General features: G+C 36.9%; 1 protein-coding gene across 3 annotated transcripts in view; it reads right to left on the minus strand.

Annotated features, from left to right (window-relative positions):
• Nucleotides 1–18,822, minus strand: part of bcas3 (BCAS3 microtubule associated cell migration factor) — a 383,299-nt gene that overhangs the window by 341,305 nt on the left and 23,172 nt on the right. For all 3 annotated transcript variants that reach the window (XM_017422045.3, XM_017422044.3, XM_037973032.1), the window contains exons 6-7: nucleotides 14,446–14,527; nucleotides 8,383–8,455 (exon numbers count right to left, since the gene is read on the minus strand). In XM_017422045.3, coding sequence (XP_017277534.1) covers nucleotides 8,383–8,455; nucleotides 14,446–14,527 — 155 coding nt within the window. The remainder of the gene's footprint in view (nucleotides 1–8,382; nucleotides 8,456–14,445; nucleotides 14,528–18,822) is intronic.

Raw genomic sequence — 18,822 nt, forward strand, 5'->3', positions numbered from 1 at the left:
AAGGTAAGCAAAAAGAGAAATATAAGGCAAGTTAGAGAATAAATAAAACAGTATAACACTGAAAAAAATATTAAAATGTATACTTATACAACTCATATATTCAGCAGTTTTTTCCTCGGTTGACAGCAGACCAGTGGATATAAATATTCATTACATAAAGCCATAGTGTGCATTAGATCTAGTTTTAGCCATGTGTGCCAATTTTCTTTCAAACTGAAGTGGAAGCACTCGACAAAGGAAAGATCTGGCCATAAAGCAGTTATTTTTCTTTCCTATGACATCCAAAAGCTGTGTTTAGAAATGCAAAGTTAACTTTAGGCATGTAAGCATGGACAACATGGACCCGTTGTTCAAAATTTGATAGTGTATAATGTATAATAGTTTCATCCTGTACAAAGTGAAGATTGCTTTGAGTTTCTCCAAACTTCTGACATCTTCTACTGAAAAACCACTATAGGTAAAATCACTAATCAAAAAAAAAAAAAACTCACCTTAAGAGCTGCCCAGTTTTGTTACTTAAATATATTACAATGTTTATTCTCTGACTAAGAAGCCACCAACTAACACACAAAAAAAGTCTTTCTGGTTTTTAATCTTTAACATTTTGTTAATGAGCTTTAATTACTAAAAGGGCAAATCTCAATTCACAAGCTGCAAAACCACAATTTATTCCTATCACAACAATAAGTTATACATTTTTTTTAAATAAACACAAAGGAGACAAATCAAAACTAGAAATTGTAGATTCTCTTAGGATTTTGTAAAATAAGTTATTTAATGGCAGGATTCACAGAATCTTATCCTAGATTGTGTGAGACAGAAGACTATTACCCCTTTTAAAAATGGTCATTTCACAGCTAAATGTCTGAAATTATCACAAGGTCACTGTAGTGTTAATCCAAACAAATCCAAATGTTTACAGCCAAGGAATGTTTCCCACATTTGTCACATCAATTCAGCCAGTTATCTTGCGCTGTTCAACATTAAAGACAAAGTATAGGTGAAGGAATGTAGAGTTTTGCAGGTATTTTGTAAAATAAATAAATAATGATTTCTACCTGATTTTGACATTAAAAAGTCAGTGTCACCAAAATACGAAACTTGAAGTTAAGGAAGGCATAGCTGATATCATCAAATCTTAAGTTAAAATACTGAATTAATGTACTAACTTATTTTAAATTAGGATAACTCGTGATATCATATGAGTAAAAAGTCACATGTTCAGGGCCAGTTCATGGTTTCCAACTTGGCTTGTGTACAAGTGTGGGAAGTCCATTTTCATTTTTACTTAAATAGATAAGAAAACCCTTTGCAAGGGTCCATAGAATCTCATACCTGACCCCCAATATCCAATATGCTGTTTAACCACTGCCTGAATTAACTTCTCATTAAAAATGGGCAAACAGAAACCACCCATGAAGCTGAATGAGCCAACAAGTTTAAATTTGCAGTTACTTAAATCATGAATCTGTCTTAAAGCTATAAGAATTTTTTTATAATCTCTGACATGCCAATTGTTATCCTATGAACACTGCCTCTAGACTAAAAAAATCTTTGTGTGTCAATATTTTGCAATTGTTGGGTGTCTCCATATACACCTGCATGGATGTTGTACATACATGTTGTCATAAAATGGAATTTATTACTTTTTGCCACCTAAGTTCTGAAGAAGATAAATATGAATCATAATAACAAGAAATGTCCCTTAACCAAGCATTGTTTTCATTATCTTACCTTCATCCAAAACCATAATAGTACCATAATACAATTCAATGTAAAGAGCTAGTAAAAGGTTAAAATGGTAGAACAATAAAATATTAGTTGATTTGACCACAGGGGCTTGGATTTTGGCATATGGTTGGGGTAAAGCTTTGAGAAGTCATTACTAATCATTCAGCCTGTCGGGTGTGTTTATATGCACCACTTCCAGTACTACCAAGTTTAATCTGACTTCCTATTTGAAAGGGGAAAACTGGTGAGGCAGAACACATTTTAGACAGACATAAAACAGACATGCAAGTCAAAATAAATGCTCCAAAGTGAAGCTGGAGCCCCACAACTGTGCCTATATATTGAGTGAGTGTGTATGTGTGTGTGCAGGGCATTGAATCGGGAGAATTGGAGAACCATATTATAGCCGCTTTTATTTCCATGCTGGGCCAAAACAAAGGGACTCTGGAACAATTGTATTCTAACTGTTTTCAAGGGAAAGTATTACATTCTGTCCACAAAAAAATCCTATTCATATTATAAATTAAATATAAACCAATTAAGTAAAAACAAATGTTTCTCTGAGTGATGATGAAAGTGTCTACCTAGCATAGCAGACCTGTGTAGTATAAACCTGTCCATGCATGTGGTCATACTGTGACGGTAACACCATATCCTCATGGTGGGCAAAAAGCATCACTTCTCTAAATCCCCTTAATCTGGTGGCTCATTTTATACAAATGCTTGATGATTTCCATTTAATACATTTTAAAAGACGACTACATCCGGTAAACAGAGCAAAACCTGCCATGAAAATGCACTCAAATACAAGAGCTTAGTTTCACAAAGGGCTTTTTACCATTTAAAGTGTCTGTGTCAAGTAAGTGGAATTTGGTGCTTGCAAAGATGTAAATAATAGCCAGTGATTTTTTAAAACAGCAGTTTAAGCTATTGTGGATATACAGACACAATCAAATTTGTTCCAGAATTTGTTACCCTTTTTATTACAGAAAATAAATTTCAAAAAGGTCATTGAAATAGTTCAAAATTGACCATGGTAATAAAAATAAAAACATAAAAAAATACTAAAAATCAACTAATGAAAATCAGTCTTTGATTTGAATTTTGGTTCACCAGATTAATAATAAAATAAATAAACAAACTAGTAGAGCTGGCCTTGACAAGAAGTGCCATTAAAAAGATTGGCCCACAGGGAACATGTTAAATAAAGGTGTGTCCTGTAATCAGAATCACAGGTGTCTTCAGTCTTGTAATCAGTCAGTCTGTCTATTTAAAGGGTGAAAAGTAGCATTGTGCTGTTTGGTGAATACCACACAAAACATGGAACACAGAAGGCTAAGGACAAAGTTGTCTCAGACAAGAATTTAAAGACAAATTCTATAAGACCACCCCCGAGCAGCTTGATGTTAGTGTGACCACAGCGGCACAGATTATTCAGAAGTTTAATGTCCACAGGACTGGAGAAAACTTTGCTGTCCAAAAGAGGAAAATTGATGAGGAATTGAAAATATGGATAATACGAATAGTAACCAAAGAAGTCTCAAAACAACTTCCAAAAAGATTTATGAGTTAACTTCAAGTTCAAGGTACATCAAAAAATCGCACCATCAGTTGCTGTTTGAGATGAAGTGGACTTATTGTAAGATGACCAAGGAGAACCCAAAATCATAAAAAAAGCCAGATTGGAATTAGCCAATATAGATATTGAGAAGCCATAAAGCTTCTGGGAAAATGTCCTTTGGACATCAGCCCTATGTTCACAGAACCAAAAAATCAAACATACAAAGAAAGGGACACAGTATCTACAGTGAAACATGGAGGAGGCTCGGTTCTGTTCTGGTGCTGCTACATCTGGCACAGGGAGTCTTGAATTTGTTCAAGGTACAATGAACTCTCACGACTACGAAGGCATTCTAGAGCGAAATGTGCTGCTCTGTGTCAGACAGCTTGGTCTCAGTCGCAGGTCATGGATCCTCCAACAGGATAATGACCCAAAACTCACAGCTAAAAACCCCAAGAATGGCTAAGAACAAAACATTGGACTATTCTGAAGTGACCTTCAGTGCCCTTATCTAATGATCTAAAGTGAGTGAATGAGTGAGTGAGTGAGTGAGTGAGAGTGTGTGTGTGAGACAGAGAGAGAGAAATTTTCATTTGATTGATTTTCAATGTTTTTTCTTTTTATTATGTTTGTAAGGTTTAAGGTATTTCAGTGACCTTTGTGGGTTTTTTGTTTAACAAAATGGTAAAAACAAATCTGACCAAATCTGTAAATAATAAGAAAAGATTTTTTAAAAAGATGCTAAGGGACGACTTCCACAATAGGGTTGCAACCTTGTGCACTGGTTAGCTTAAGACAGTATCTAACTGTTGGAGAATAGCTTCTGAATGGCATCTGGCAGTGAGTCTTCAAGATGTCTCAACACATTCATAGGGGTTCTCAGTTATGTTATGTAGGTCGCAGAGGCTCGCAGTCTTGTCGTTGGAATTTTGAACATGTTCAAAAAAAATTATTTTGCAAAATTTTCTCTGAAATAATTACAAAGTTGTCACTGGCATCTCCAGCCCTTCTTTATTAAGTTTCCATTATTTTTAGAGCACCAGAGCTGTGTTCTGAGGTTGGTTGATGTATTTTTTTCTTTGACCAATGCTGATACTGATGTTTAGAAATCAGGGCAGCTGATGGCAGATATACCATGCCAATATTCTTTTTTGTTATTTTTGCAGATACTTTATTCCCCATCTGACAAATATACAACAAATTAACAAATGATTCAGTTTAACAAATGATAACCGAAATTAGTTCCATTAAACATTTATTGAATAACACAGAAAAACTTGGACATTTAAATAAATATACAAAAAAACATTCTCAGTTAAAATAAATCTTTCTTTCAAAAGTCTACTCCAGTAGGTTAAATCATAGGTGGCAGCTGTGGTGGGTACAAAGTGCACCAAGATGGGTATGATGTGGACAACAAAATAATGTGCATGGCCACAAAAGCAGTTTTTTTAAAACTCGCGCACACAAAAAGGAGGCCACGATTTTCAAAATCTGGCCACATTTTGCACAGACGCACACCTCGCTTGTTGGAAACACTTAAAATTCAGTAAGACTGTAACTGAAATATAGCCATTTTTTCTCACAATACTGAGTCGCCAACAAGTCTCCAATGTTCACAGCCCACTCAAATACTACACTTAATCACCTCACTGAATTGAGCATTAACTAGGTCTTTCTGTGTGGAATGTGCATATTCAGCAACGACCAGTCTCAGCATTTACAACCCTAAACAGAATAAAGCACATATGCATCTAGAATAACAAATAAGCCTTTCAACTGACTTTTGTCAGTGTATGCAGCATACACTGACCTACTGTGTGTTACTGAGCAGAACAGTTACATTTGATCCTTAAGGACTATCTTACAGAGAAGTGACAATAATGCTAAGCAATTATTCATTTATATTATATTTAATTACTTCATCTTAAGTAAACTCATTTAATACACAATATTTAACGCTGTGTAAAACTTTGTTGAGAAAGAAAAAGGGGTTGTGTCCTCTAGGAAAAAAATCAGCTTTTGATCATTAAAGACTTCATTTGTACTGCTTGTGATTTTCTTTTAATGGTTTTAATGGTCTAAACAGAAAGTCACATTACAGGACATCACTCAGCTGCTATTCAATCTCTAACTGTTAATATGGCCCAATCTTAGCCTCAAATATAAATCAGACCTTTAGTTTGTAAGATCCACAGTATTACTACTTATAATGCAACTATAATACACAGACATGTCCCTATTTTTGCAATGAATCTTTCATATAATGGCATGGCTTCAAAATTCACCAGTTTTGAAAATAAGATGACCTGCATTGATAAATGCCAACTGTGTTTTTAGAAAACAAAAATATAAATACGTGCTCATCCACTCACAAAAAAAGAAAAAGAAAAAATAAGAAACAGGTCATTGGTGGCTATTACGATGGAGTAGAAAAGATGTGTTGAATGTTTAATCATTTAAAGAGAGTGTTGGTCTTCTCGAGGTCAAGTATGATCTTTGATCCTGTCCCAGAACTTTCACATGTATAAGGCAGAGTCCTGAAGAAGTACACACAGAATTAATCTTCATGGTGAAAAAGGCTATAATGGGTAAAAGTTAAAAAAAAGCCACATCCTCTAAACATCTGGAGATACTGTGTGTGGGGAGGGGTAGGGGGGTAAGCGGGAGTTTGAAATGTCACAGTTCCTAAACTCCAGAGAACAAAGTACACTTATTCATTACTGAACTTTTGCTCTACAAGAGTGTGAACTCATGGACAGTTTGGTTGCAACCAGCTTGGAAATAAGATTTGCATTCAGTGAGAGAGAGAAAATCTCCCAGAATTTGATACTTGTGGATGTAATCAAAATTATGATACAACGAAAACGACGATAACTAAAGGAAAGTAACACGCATCTTATCCGGAAATGTAACCAGACATACCGTTGCAATGGTAAGAAAATTCTTTACAAATTCCAAAAGCACATTGGCACTGATGCAGAGAGTAAAAGGGACCCTTATGTTAGTTTGCTGTCAAGAAAATCACTGCATCTATACATTGTTTGGACTTAATGTATAATCCTTTCCGTTGATAAAATTATGTTGAGTGTGCCTGGCTGGAAATCCACAACTACAGGGCTTCAGCACATGCTTTTCCCCTCTCTGGTTTTCCTTTAATTTGCAAATCTTGTAATCTAAGCCTAGAGCTGACTGAACCAACTTCTAAACCAGCACAGCAACAGCAGCCAAGGCTTCAATCTGTTTTCCATTTAAGTGTCAGGACGGCATCCTTTTTGGTGGTTAACAAAAGCTGTTATTTCAAAATGATTATATACAAAAAACTGTGTGAGGACTGTAGTAAGTTTATGAACGGGACCAACGGAAAGTACTGTGCCGCACCCGGAAGCCTTTTTCCTTCTTGCATTTGACCAGAGTGTTATTTACCAAGCACTTCTGCAGGAAGAGGGACCGGGCTGTGCCATTCAGCCAGAGGTCACGGTTTCTGCTTTTCAACGTGGTGCATGTTTTCAGCATTAGTGGCGAGTGGTGCCTGGGTTATTCGCCAAACCGTCAAAGCGCTACATGTCTCAGTGTCAGTGAGGACATAGGAAAAGCAGAAGCAAGAGCAATGGCGTCAGAAGGACAGGGGTAACAGATCCTGGAAAACATCAAGAAGGTGGTCTCCATCAAGGCCCAGCTGAGGACAGACTTCCTTATTTCATTTCCTGAGGACTATATAATAAGCTCAATTTTGTGTTGTCCTGGGGAAGATGGGGTAACAGGGAGGGCATTGACTGATTATGAAAAAGCAAGCGTAAGATTTCTTGAGGTCTGTCACTTTCTAGACTCAATTAGTTTCACAAAAGCAAGACATGATATATTCTCTCTTGTGCTCTGGGAATCCCTGAGTGCAACACATCTGTTTAATGTCCCTCATGTCTGCCTGTGGGGTGTTCAGGTACAATACTCCTTACATATCAATCACTGTCCTACAAGGTATCCATGAATCACAATCACTACACCCATATCACTCCCTCACCTCTTCATGGCTTCATGTTAAGGCTTCAGACTTTAAGGTTGAGCCTCCATTGATGGCGTTTACATTTGAAAAATTGCTTTCATACGTACCATTTGTTGTACTTCATAGCACTGCAAAAATTAAAATTAGCCTTGTGTATATTCTATGAGACAAGTAAAGAAAAGTTAAATCTAACAACATACAAATACTGCTTCAGTTTATTTCCTTCTTGCTAGAGTAATTTAGAGCTGAGTGCTAATGCACAGTAATAAAGGGTGTAACATACATTTAAAGTAAGTAAAATTCAACTAAAGCCAAATCAGGTGGTAGTTAGTAACAAACCTAAGTGCAGATTCTCAACCACTTCCTAATAACTCTAAAAAAACTTTTTAGTTTTTCAAATCAAATTTTAAACAAATAAACATAAATATGTATAAAGTTTTGTCCAAAAGTTTTAAAATGTCTTTATTCTATACATTATCAGGGAGCAGGACTTATAAAGGATTGAGAGAGAAAGAAAGCAGTAAAGATTGTGGTGTAAAAATAGGCTCTTGTCCCACACAGATGTGAGCTTTCCGAAATAAAGCAAGCATTGTGGAACCAAAAGATGCGTGGAGCAGTACTCAGCTGTGTTGATGCGGAGTGAAATGCATTAAATGTGTGACGGACATCTCCCTCTTATCATTTTCAAAACAGAACAAATTACCTCAGGTCAGCAATTCACGGTGTCTGTCATCATCAGTCTTCCCTCCGTAAAAAAACCTTTTTGTTGTTGTTTAATCCTGGGACCAGGTGGTCGCACAGATCATATATTATTACTTTATCAAAGCCGGTGTATGTTTTCACATGTCGATCGTTTTGGCTGTTACTACCTCGCTCTGTGGCATAAAAGGTGCATCAGGGTGAGTTGGCTTTGACCCCCTTGCTGCCTCAATCCATTCAGAAATCCCACCGAGGCAGCCAGAAGGCATCTAAGTCCCAACTTGAAGTGTTTTGTGAAACTGCTTAGTGACTCTCACTGTAAAGGCTATTAAACATATCAGGTTGAAAGAGGAAGTACTGCCTGTTCTATTACGATGCATTAACTCACCCAGAGGACCCTGCACTCTTGCAAACCCCCAGCAACGGCCTCTTGTCAGCAAAACTGTCCGTCTTTAAGGGACCTGAGGAGACAGTGGAGTCCAGAGATGAGACAAATGACAAACATAATTATCAGCACAAAATAATAACATTCTGTAATAGCTATTTGAGGCCTCTTGTTGCTGGCCATTCTCAAATTCAAAGGTAGCCTATTGCCATGACAGATTTTTTTGTTTTTTATTACTACTATAGCTCTGAATTTCAAATATTAAACATTTCTGATAAACTTATATTTGTAATAATAAAAAAAAGCGTTTGCCCTTTTCAAGAAAGGTGTGAAGCAAAATATAATGAAAACTAAAGCAATGTACTAAAATAAGATAAATACATCTTTTGAGCTGTAAAAGCAAGTAACATTTTCAGTCTTGTATGTTTTGGGGGTTTCAGGGTCAAATTACAGCATATTAGAAACCCAGCTTTCATTTTAAAAATGATGAGAGACGAGGCTGCATTGAGTAGAGTGATCCTGTATTTTCCCTAGTTGTCCAAGTTTTGGAGTTGGGCAGAGGATCAGGGGATTGGGGTGCTTAGACCAAAGAAGATGTTACCCTTTAGAAGACTGTAATTTGAGGCTCGGATGTAATCAGCCTGAGTTCCTGCGGTATGGCGTGAGAGTAAAAGTGGCTACCCTGCCAGCCTTTAACACTCCCAAAAGGGTCCTTTTTTCTTTTATGTTTCTGTCATCGGACATCTTCCCCAGTCAAGTTATTGAGCTCTAACATAAATACGCTGCTCTGAGACTTTGTAAAATGGCACATTTACTAAAACAAACTTACTGGTTAAAACCCCCACATCTGATGAATAGGAAGACTTTGAATTGATACCCACTGTTTTGAGCATGTATTTTTCTGACTGTTATGTGGCAGCAAATTTAAATGTTCGAGTGAGAATGGATTCATGTGTACATATACAACATGTTACAAATCTAAGAGCTAGTAAATTTCTACAGAAATGTTGAGACCCGCCAATGCAGCTGCTACCCAAAATCCCAAGAAACACTGTCTTTTTTCTCTAAAGACCAACAGTAACTTGGGACTTGTTTTTGGTAATAACTTAAGTTAAACAAAATGATGATATGTAGATATATAAACTGTTGAGGAAGTGGAAATATAACCAAGATCCAAAGAAAGGTTGCTGTCAGTGGCTTTTTGGGGTAACTATGGCAACTACACACCTATGTCTGTCAATCTCTGATAGAACTCTTCATAAGATAGGCTGACAGAAACAGACTAGAAAGTAAGCCTCAAACAAACAGCCATTTGTTTCTATTGCCCAAACAATAGAGCACCATAGAGGGCTGGGGTTTTCCACTTATTTCACCAAATACCCATTTTTGCTAATGCAAGGGGGGGGGGGCTTTTTGCAGATTTCAGCTACACCGTATGTCTCTACTGTAAAAACTTTTAAACTGACTGTTGTTTAAAAGCAAAAACACAAACAAATACTTTTTAAAAGTGATTAACACATTTTGTTCACGTCTTTAACAGATGTGTTACCAGTCACAGAGCAGCTGAACAAATTTTCCAAGAAAACGGCAGGTTGTAAACTTCAGAGAAGATGTGGATAAATATGTTCTTATCAAAAACCACCACTTCCGTCTCCATACAAGAAAAGAAGAACCATTTCGACAAACACCTATTTTCGAGACCAAGTCCAGCCCACCCATGGCCTTCCATGACACACAATTGGCCTTTTTAATGAGTTACCACAGAGCAACACTGTTTGCACCCTTGCAGATTGCAATCAGCGTCTTTTCCTGCTCATTTCATATTTATTTTCTGCTGAGAGAATTACTCCCCTCATGTGTCCGGCGAACTGCTGCTTCTTATTACTGTGCTTTGCTTTCATCCCCTTCCAGAACTCTTTAAATGCTGCCATTGTGTGTTGTTGAAATCTGCCAAAAGACCGGAACATGGATAGAGAACAAAAGGCTGTTTTTGTCACCACCAAATAAAAAAAGCCACAAAACAGATTTTACATTACTGACTGACACCTGCAGTACTGAAATCCAAACTTTGTGTTTGAACTGCTGTGAGCCAGTAGAAGAGCTTGATGATTTGATCCATGACTTTTGGGAATAAGCGTAATTATTCTGGTGTCATTTAAACCAACCTTATGATGTTTCAACAACCAACAATAGAATCACTAAAATATCTGGTGTTTCTCTGCCCATTTTAGTGTTTAATATGGTACTATAAACAGCTTAAAATGCTTTCACTTATTTTAATCTTTTTCTCTACAAATGTTTATGTTAAACAAGAGGACAAGATTTAAAATGAGATTACTGAAATAATTTTAGTTATTGAGCAATAGATTAATTTTAAAGATAAAGCAGAAAACATCAAATACAGTATTCTACATTCATAATATCTTGATATTTTTGTTTGTGATAACGGCAAGTAAAACCATCTGCAACTAGACAGAATCAACTAGATTAAGTTAAATCAAAATTAACAATATTGTGTCCAGTCAGACAAATATCAAAATTATCTTAAATCTTAAATTGTATTATAAATTAAACTTTTTTAAAGTATTTTTTAAGGAATGACAAGCACAACTATTTGTGGCATGTTTATGCTCTGACTACTGTTCCATTTTTCTCATAGCGTGAGACTGGGTGTCAAGTCTATGATTTTATTATTACTCAAATAATAAAAAGTCCCACCCTCTATGACTCTGTTTTTCCTGTACTAATACAGTAAGAGTCCATTCAGTGATGTCATCAAGACTGTTCATTTCACTGTGATGAATGGCATGTTGAGTGCTTTGGGTAAAACTACATGCATTTAGCAAAGCGGTGGATCACATGTGGATATTTTTTCAAGGCAAAGGCAAGGCCACTGCATCATACTGAGTTTTGAAGTTTGGACGCTGACTGTGAGTCACCAGCACAATGTGCCTCACACCAAACCTCCTCATGCAGCTTTTCTCAAACCTCATCAAACAGGACGCCGGTATCTTTCACTTTAGGATGAAAGCAGTCAGAGAAATTCAGAGCTGCTGGGCTCACACTAAAGTCTGACTCAGTCAGCAGGGTGAGCTGCATCAAAAGGGTAATACGTTTTCAGAGGAGGACTGATAGACAAGCTGCCCAGGAGATGGCAAGGGAGCTCTCATGCATCCAATAGATAGGAAGTTAGGCAGTTGAGAACCCAAGCCCATACCAGGAAGAACCATGGATGTACTTCTTTTAGGTAAGTAGATTGCAAAAGTGAGGTCAGGACATAATAAATATCCAGATATCAAGATGCATTTTAAAAAGAATTGCTCACCATGATAATTACAAAGAATAAAAATAGTAGTCATAAATTAATAATATTGGTATCATGATTGTTAAGACTGTATTGTCATATTTTTTTATTTTTTTATTTTTTTTGAACAGCAACAGAAGGGGTCACAAGCCCGTTTTCACCAAGTCCTCAGACTGGTTCCTTAGATTTAGGATGCTATCATTTTAGTTAAGTGGAAAATGGGACCAAATTCACAGAATTGGGCATTAAAATTAAATTTACTCTAAAACACAAAATGCCACAAAATTTGGTAATACAAAACTATATAATACATAAATATAATGATTCTGGACTTTTCTTACTTTGAGTGGTTTTTTTACACTTTGCAATGATGTCAATTATAAAACAAGAAACCATATTTTGGCCACTGCAGCCTCCTGTCAATGTGAGGAGGGGGACACGTTACAGAGAGCTGCTATATCTAGAAGTTAAAACATTTAACACTAAACACAAAGTCCATAGCAGAACAATTTCTAAACTATGTTTAATGATGTGAAAGAGCAACTTATTAGTAAAGTTTGTCAGGACATTAAAACGACCCAAACAAAGAGTCATACAAAACAGAGAGGATGGAAGCTAAAGTTAGCGCATCACTTCAGCAAACTCTTTGGAACAAAAACACATCATCAGAAATTAGACGTGAGCTTATTAAATACTTTGTAGCTGTATGCACGCAATAAGATCTTCTGCAATAACAATAATAAAGCTATAAAGCAGCACTGTTGACCATTCAACACTGGTTTTTAGTATTTAAAAAAAAACTTATTTAATTGATTGATTATGTTGTCCTTCTTAAATTTTTGCAAGTAGTCCGTGATCTTTTGTAGGTGCTGATTGGGTCCCTCTAAAAATGTGGTGCTGTCGCAAAGTAATGTGGCTATTCTTTCCTGGTATTCAGAAGTGTTGAGAACCACTGTGGATCTTTTTTTGTCTGCTTGCAAAATGGTGATGGTTTGGTCCTGGCTGGCTTTTCTTTTGTGTGGTGTGTGAGAGGGTTGTTGTTACCTTTATTCTGAGTTGTTATGCTTCTGCCTGTTCCAGGTTGTTGCTGAATCAGTGGTAGATGCATAAAAAACCTTGAAGAGAAACCCACCCTGGTAATGACTCTCCACTGTAAGGGGAGTGAGTCTGCATGTGAATCTAACTTTCGTAAGAGAGTATCTCATGTAGTTTAAAGCTTGGAACTCCATACTCTCCAGGTTTTTGAGTGAGAAGGCTCTCTAGATGGGAAGTGAAATATCTTCAACTATAAAATAAAAGTACAGTAGGTTTGTGTTGTTGTTTCTTTTATTTACCATGGCCTGGATGACAGAGTCTACACCAGCAAAATGTCCAGCAATCTCATGATTATATATTTGTGTTATATAGGTGATTTAGAAACAGAATTTCAGTTTAGAGGAGTGTTAAGAATCACTAACAGCACATTAAAAGCCCAGTGAGGTTTCCATCTGAGTTTTGGCAGCATGCAGTCTCGACTGCAGAGGCCTGTCACCGCTGACTGAGAGCAAGCCAATGTTACTCACAGATTAACTTTCATATTAAAATGAGGTACCAAGAAGCACTCTTTAATTTAAGTGATATTTAAGAGCCCACAATCCCAAACTACAGACAGACCACCATCAAAAAAATTATTTTAAGTGATGACCTTGAGTGCTGAAATTAGGTCAACCAAACTGCCTCCACAACCCAAAACTACCTTTTTGTCACAGTACAGGCATTTAGAAATTACCCTGAAATTACCGGAAACTTCTGAGAATGTCAAAAGATAGGTTTCTCTTTTGTTTTGTTTTTTTTACTTTTGTTCAAAAGCAGTATGGGGAAAGTAAAAACTGTTTAAGCTGTATAGGAATGGGTTGTCTAATATTTAAAGTGAAGTTGAAGATGAGCATATTCAAAGAATTAATGAAAAAAAAAGAATAAATGATTTATTTTTGTTTCTTGTTTTGTACAATTCAGGTAAAAGAAATAAAAAACAGCTGTTAGTAAAATGCAAATTTGTTTCCAAACTGTTGGTGTGCTGTTTTTGGCACAACGCCCTCTCAAAAAAGAAAAGAATAAAAAAAAGAAAACATTGTAGTGCACTAGCATTTTTATGTCATTATAGTTTATTTTGAAAGGATTATAAAGTTGACACAAAGGTCACATGTAAGGTAAGCATTACTGTCAGACTATGTGCATTTTCCTACATGTTCAGTCATTAGATTGGTGATCAATAATAACTCAATAACTGTAAAACTTTCTGAATTATGACCATTTCATCAGCAGACAATAATAACTGTTAAGTCTTCATAATCTGTATAGAAAAGGTTTTCAAAAATGGGACAAACTTTCCCTTTTTCATAAAACCACAGCACTCACACTATTTTCGCCGATAAACTTTGAAGGCCAAAACGAACAAAAGTACAACCTCTATTGAAAACAATCCTCTTTATCCAGTTACTAAATTTGACTCAATTTTAAACTTTTGTTTAGTCGCGCCTGTATATCCTTTAATTTCAGTTCCACACAATATCTCCAAACCATTTTTCTTTACACTTCACTAAATGTACATTTTATATACAGTAGTTAACTTTACATTAGAGATGTAAACATCAAACTCCCCTTCAATGTCTACTACTCAAAGTCTCAGGTCAACATTACTGTTTTATGACCATTTTAAGTTGTAATAGAGCTTGTGCTTCCATTTAAGTAGATCCATATTGTAAAGATAATGAATTACTCACTGATATGAGGCGCTGGAAGAATTCGAGCAGCTCGCACAGGCCCGTGACGCACCGAGAAGAGTTCCTGGGCTTCTCCTGCCAACTAAGAGAAACAGCTGCAGTCAAATAAAATGCAAAACTTCTTCATCAGAGAAGAGATGCAATAAACACTCAATAGTACAGACAGACATTTAAGTGAAAGTTATGTTAATCATGAATTTAGCCATTAGAGATACCAGAGATGATGTCCAACTCAACTATTGTCATTGTGCTCTAAAACTGCAGCAATGTAACAGTTACACTCAAGGGTTTTATTGCAAACTGACAAAAAGGCAACATGTTGAGCAGCAATGGCAATCGACTAGTTGAAGTTCTCGCCAAACCACAAGGTAAAAATCTACCAAGTGCAAAATCAAACTAGAATTTAAATGCAGCAGAACTGACTACACTGAAAAGGTTTAGCAATCCAGGCTCATGTGAAATGTGTAGCTACTCATGATATTTCTGTCCTAATCTGACGGTTAAACCCCCTCTCACTTTTGCATATCTGCCTTGTGTTTTTATGATGTACTGAGATGTATGGCTGTAAAAAAAATACTAGTCATGTTGAAATATTCTATATAGCGTGATCATAGCAAGTTTAAAATGTCACTATACAATACCTCACATATAGATCATAATTATGAAACGTTACACAGCAGTGACAAAACAAAAACGTTTCACAACCTCATGCTATGTCACGCTAATGCTCTGTTTGTACAGTCTTTCTTATCTGTCTTGTTAGAGCTTCATATCAGTGATGTATTCATTTATTTTCTTAGTGAATGTACTGTGTAAATATGTTCACAATATCATGCAGTTGCTGCTGTGTATATATTACACTGTTGGAGTATACGTGTGTGGCATAGTATGTGTATCAACAAGATTTGCACAGCATTTTTTGGTTCCCACTGCATACAGCGCACAATCACATGGTTTGTATCAATAGTATTTTCTGCTTGTCATTTAATCCAAAAACATGAGCAAGGAAGAAACCGATGAGTTTATGTTGTGGGTTTGGACTTTACTTGACGACAAACTGCCAGTCTGAAGTCTCCCAGAGTTCAGCAACAGAGAGGATTAGCAAAAAAAAAAGAGCCAGAAAATGGTGGGTGAGACCATGACTAGATTCTGACAGAAGACTGCCATTCAGACATTACCACAGGCTGATGGAAGAACTGAGACAAGATGCTGCTGTTGTTATACTGAGAGGTGTGGTGTGGAAGAAAAAAACTCCTCAAAGTTGGCTGTAGCATAAACAAAGGTGGTTTATTAGGCCTCCTTCAGCACAGCATGGCTCACAGACAAGACAAAATGACATCTCAAGCTTTCTCCTCTCTCTCTTGGCTCAGCCAACAGTCCTCTTATATACTGTTGTCCCCACCTTCTCAATTAACTGCCCAGCCAATCAAAGTCCGGCAAACATGGGCCTTTCTATAAAAGAGCTGGGTTTGAGGCGGGCCTCCTCTTTGGTAGGTTCCAAGATGGCCGCTACAAGGACACACCCAAAAGGTAACAAACATTTCACAAACAAAAGGATCACATACACACATTCTAGAACTGAAATGTTACAGAAAATATTATTGCTTCTTAACAGTTCTGTCTCACCATAATTTTCAAAAGTATAAATCAATTTACAAGATTTTAACCATATTCAAATTTTATTTACCAAACACAAAGCAATATAAACATAAAAAGTACACTCACTCATGTATTAGCCTCTCCCAGAACCTTTAAATGGTGTTCTGTACACTGGGGACACATTTGGCAGCACACCTTGGAGAAGAGAAGGCAGGTGAGTATGCAGGTGACAAGTAAGCACACCACTAACATTCATTTTGACACTGTTACACTCATTGCACTATCAGAAGTTACACAAACAACATTTGCAAACCAGACAGTGGACTTTTGTTTCCACAATGTAACTTTTTTTTGTTCCTTTCCACAGCCAGCTACCAATCAATCCAATGTGGAGCAGCTGCGCGGGGTCTGGATAGCCAAGGTACATGCTAATTTTTACAAAGTTCAATAAATTTTCAATAAATAATTAAGACATCTTGTGTGCAGATGTGCATTCGTTTTTGTGCAGATCTATGCATACCTTTTAAAGCGCAGAGTGCCAGTTAAAGTGCAAAGGTGCTCAGATACAGTGCTGTACAGATTGATAGATTTTCTGTAATGAAAGCCTCTTTGTTACGAGAAATGCATGAAAAGATTGATCACATTTATCTGTCTGTAATGGAAACTGAACCTATATGCTTAGCTCAGAACAAAAACAGAAAATGGGTGGAAAACGGCGTGCAGAGCTCTGTCTAACACAAAAAATAGGATCTGTGTGTCAATCTTTTTATAAAAACTTTAAAACTTAAAAAAAAGAAAGAATGTGCAGTGTCTAGTCAAAATATGTTTATCATGTCTTTTTACTCCAACAGTAGTGGGTGTATGCCGTTTTTAAATGTAATTTTTTTTTTCACTTGAATCTCAAACTCCAAAGTGAAGTGAAAAAAAAGCTTTGATGAATGATGGGTTTGAATATGTAATGAAGATAAGAGGGTGACAATACTGAAATAAACCATTATTGTGACATTAAAATTAGCACTGCCAGGGTTTCATAATGGTGTTTTGCACATTTTGAGGCATTTCATGCTGAACTAATGCCAACTGTATTCTTTCCTGCTGAAGCTAAAAGCTTGTTGTTAGCGGGGGTTTATCTGTGTGTAAGGGGAGTTAAGTAATTGTCAGTAATTGATATCTTTTGACAGACGCAGGCTGTTTCCCCCTTGTTTTCCAGTCTAGCTGTTTTTTTGTTTTGCGTTTTTCTTTTCCCTTCTCTAAGAGTACTATTGATCTTCTCATCACAGTGCATTTCCCAACGTTCTGAACAAGTTTGCTTGCGATCCAGGCAGTGACTAATTTGTGCATAATGTTGGAACACAAAAGGAAATGAGAGATGAATTGCTGAAGCTGCCTTAAAACTGTGTAGTACGATAACCAGCAGCATGCTTGCAGTCTGAGAGGAAAAGAACACTGTGTGCATTTGTAGATGCGTGGGTGGTTTTGTTTTTTCCCCTCCTCTCTCTTGTTCTTTGGGAGGGTGTATGGGGAGTAAATGTGTGCTCGCTCACCCAAAAAGCTAAAAAACAGAGTTCCAAGCTTGTTCTGATGCCTCCTGAGTGTGTGAACACACACTTTTACAGGGTAGCAGCATGAAGCTCCCAGCATGAAGTGGTATTTGTATTGTGTTTGTGGGTGCAGTTGTGTTTAATGAGGACTGATTAGATTTCTTGAAAGTGAGAACAATTAGTGTGATCCTCACTTTGAGACATGTTGACAACGATCTGTTTTAGGGATAAAACAGGATTTTAAAGTCCAGATTGGGATCAAGTTACTGCTTGGATTAAAAAAAAAAAACTCATGGAAGAGTGGTGGTTTCTCATAAGGTTTTTCAGAATAAAATGTAGCTTATCAAACAACAGAAAATCACAATTTATTTTATGTAGATGGCAGATTTTGAAGTTGAATCAGTTTTTTCTTGTCAAAAAGTTGCAAAACCTCTAATTTGTCTTAATTTTATCACCAATATTTTTGGACAAAAGTCTGATCTGGAAACCTGGATTTAAAAGGAAACTTCTCTGATAAAAGCAAAGGTTTTAGAACAGAAATTGTCCCAGAATAACAACTTAGAGCTCTCTCTTTAATTGGAATAAATTTGCAAAGTGTGAAGCTGTGTTTTAAGATGCTCCTCTCCCTTCACCCCCTTCCCAAAGTAAATTATCAATAAAGCAAACACGCAAGCAGCAATCAGTCAAATATTTGTCCGGTGCACAAGTGTGGCAGTCGTGTTTGCTTTGCCAAAGTTTCGGTTAATCGCAGGTCGCTGTGAAACACGGTTCAAGCGAACCGCGTCACCTCCGCTGTGACTCGTGTGTTTATTTTCAAAGGGAGGGGCGGTGAGGGCATTTCCACGGTCTATCAGGGGTCATACGATCCTCTCAACGTGGATCCATAAATGAATGGTGGGCTCGACAGCCACACCATGAAGGACCGGTCCCTGATTGGTTCGGTGCTGGCAGGAATAAACACTCTCAGGGTATATAATGCAGTAAAGTGTGACAGTTCCAAGAAACAAGAGCACTCTCTTAGAAAAAAAAATACAAACTCCCAAAACTAATAAAGAGCCGCTGTTAAACATTAGGTTTTTACTTCAAAGAGCCAGAGCTGAGGATGAGGGCGCAGATCCAAAAAGTGCCTCAGATCGTTGAGCTGCTGAAGAAGAAGACGGTGGGGCTGCAGCACTTCAAGCCAACATCCTCTGTGTGCGTCCTGGAGCAAAAGGATGCTGTGGAGGCTGCGCCGTGC

The sequence above is a fragment of the Kryptolebias marmoratus genome, linkage group LG2 (genome assembly GCF_001649575.2).
Source record: "Kryptolebias marmoratus isolate JLee-2015 linkage group LG2, ASM164957v2, whole genome shotgun sequence".
NCBI lineage: Eukaryota > Metazoa > Chordata > Actinopteri > Cyprinodontiformes > Rivulidae > Kryptolebias > Kryptolebias marmoratus.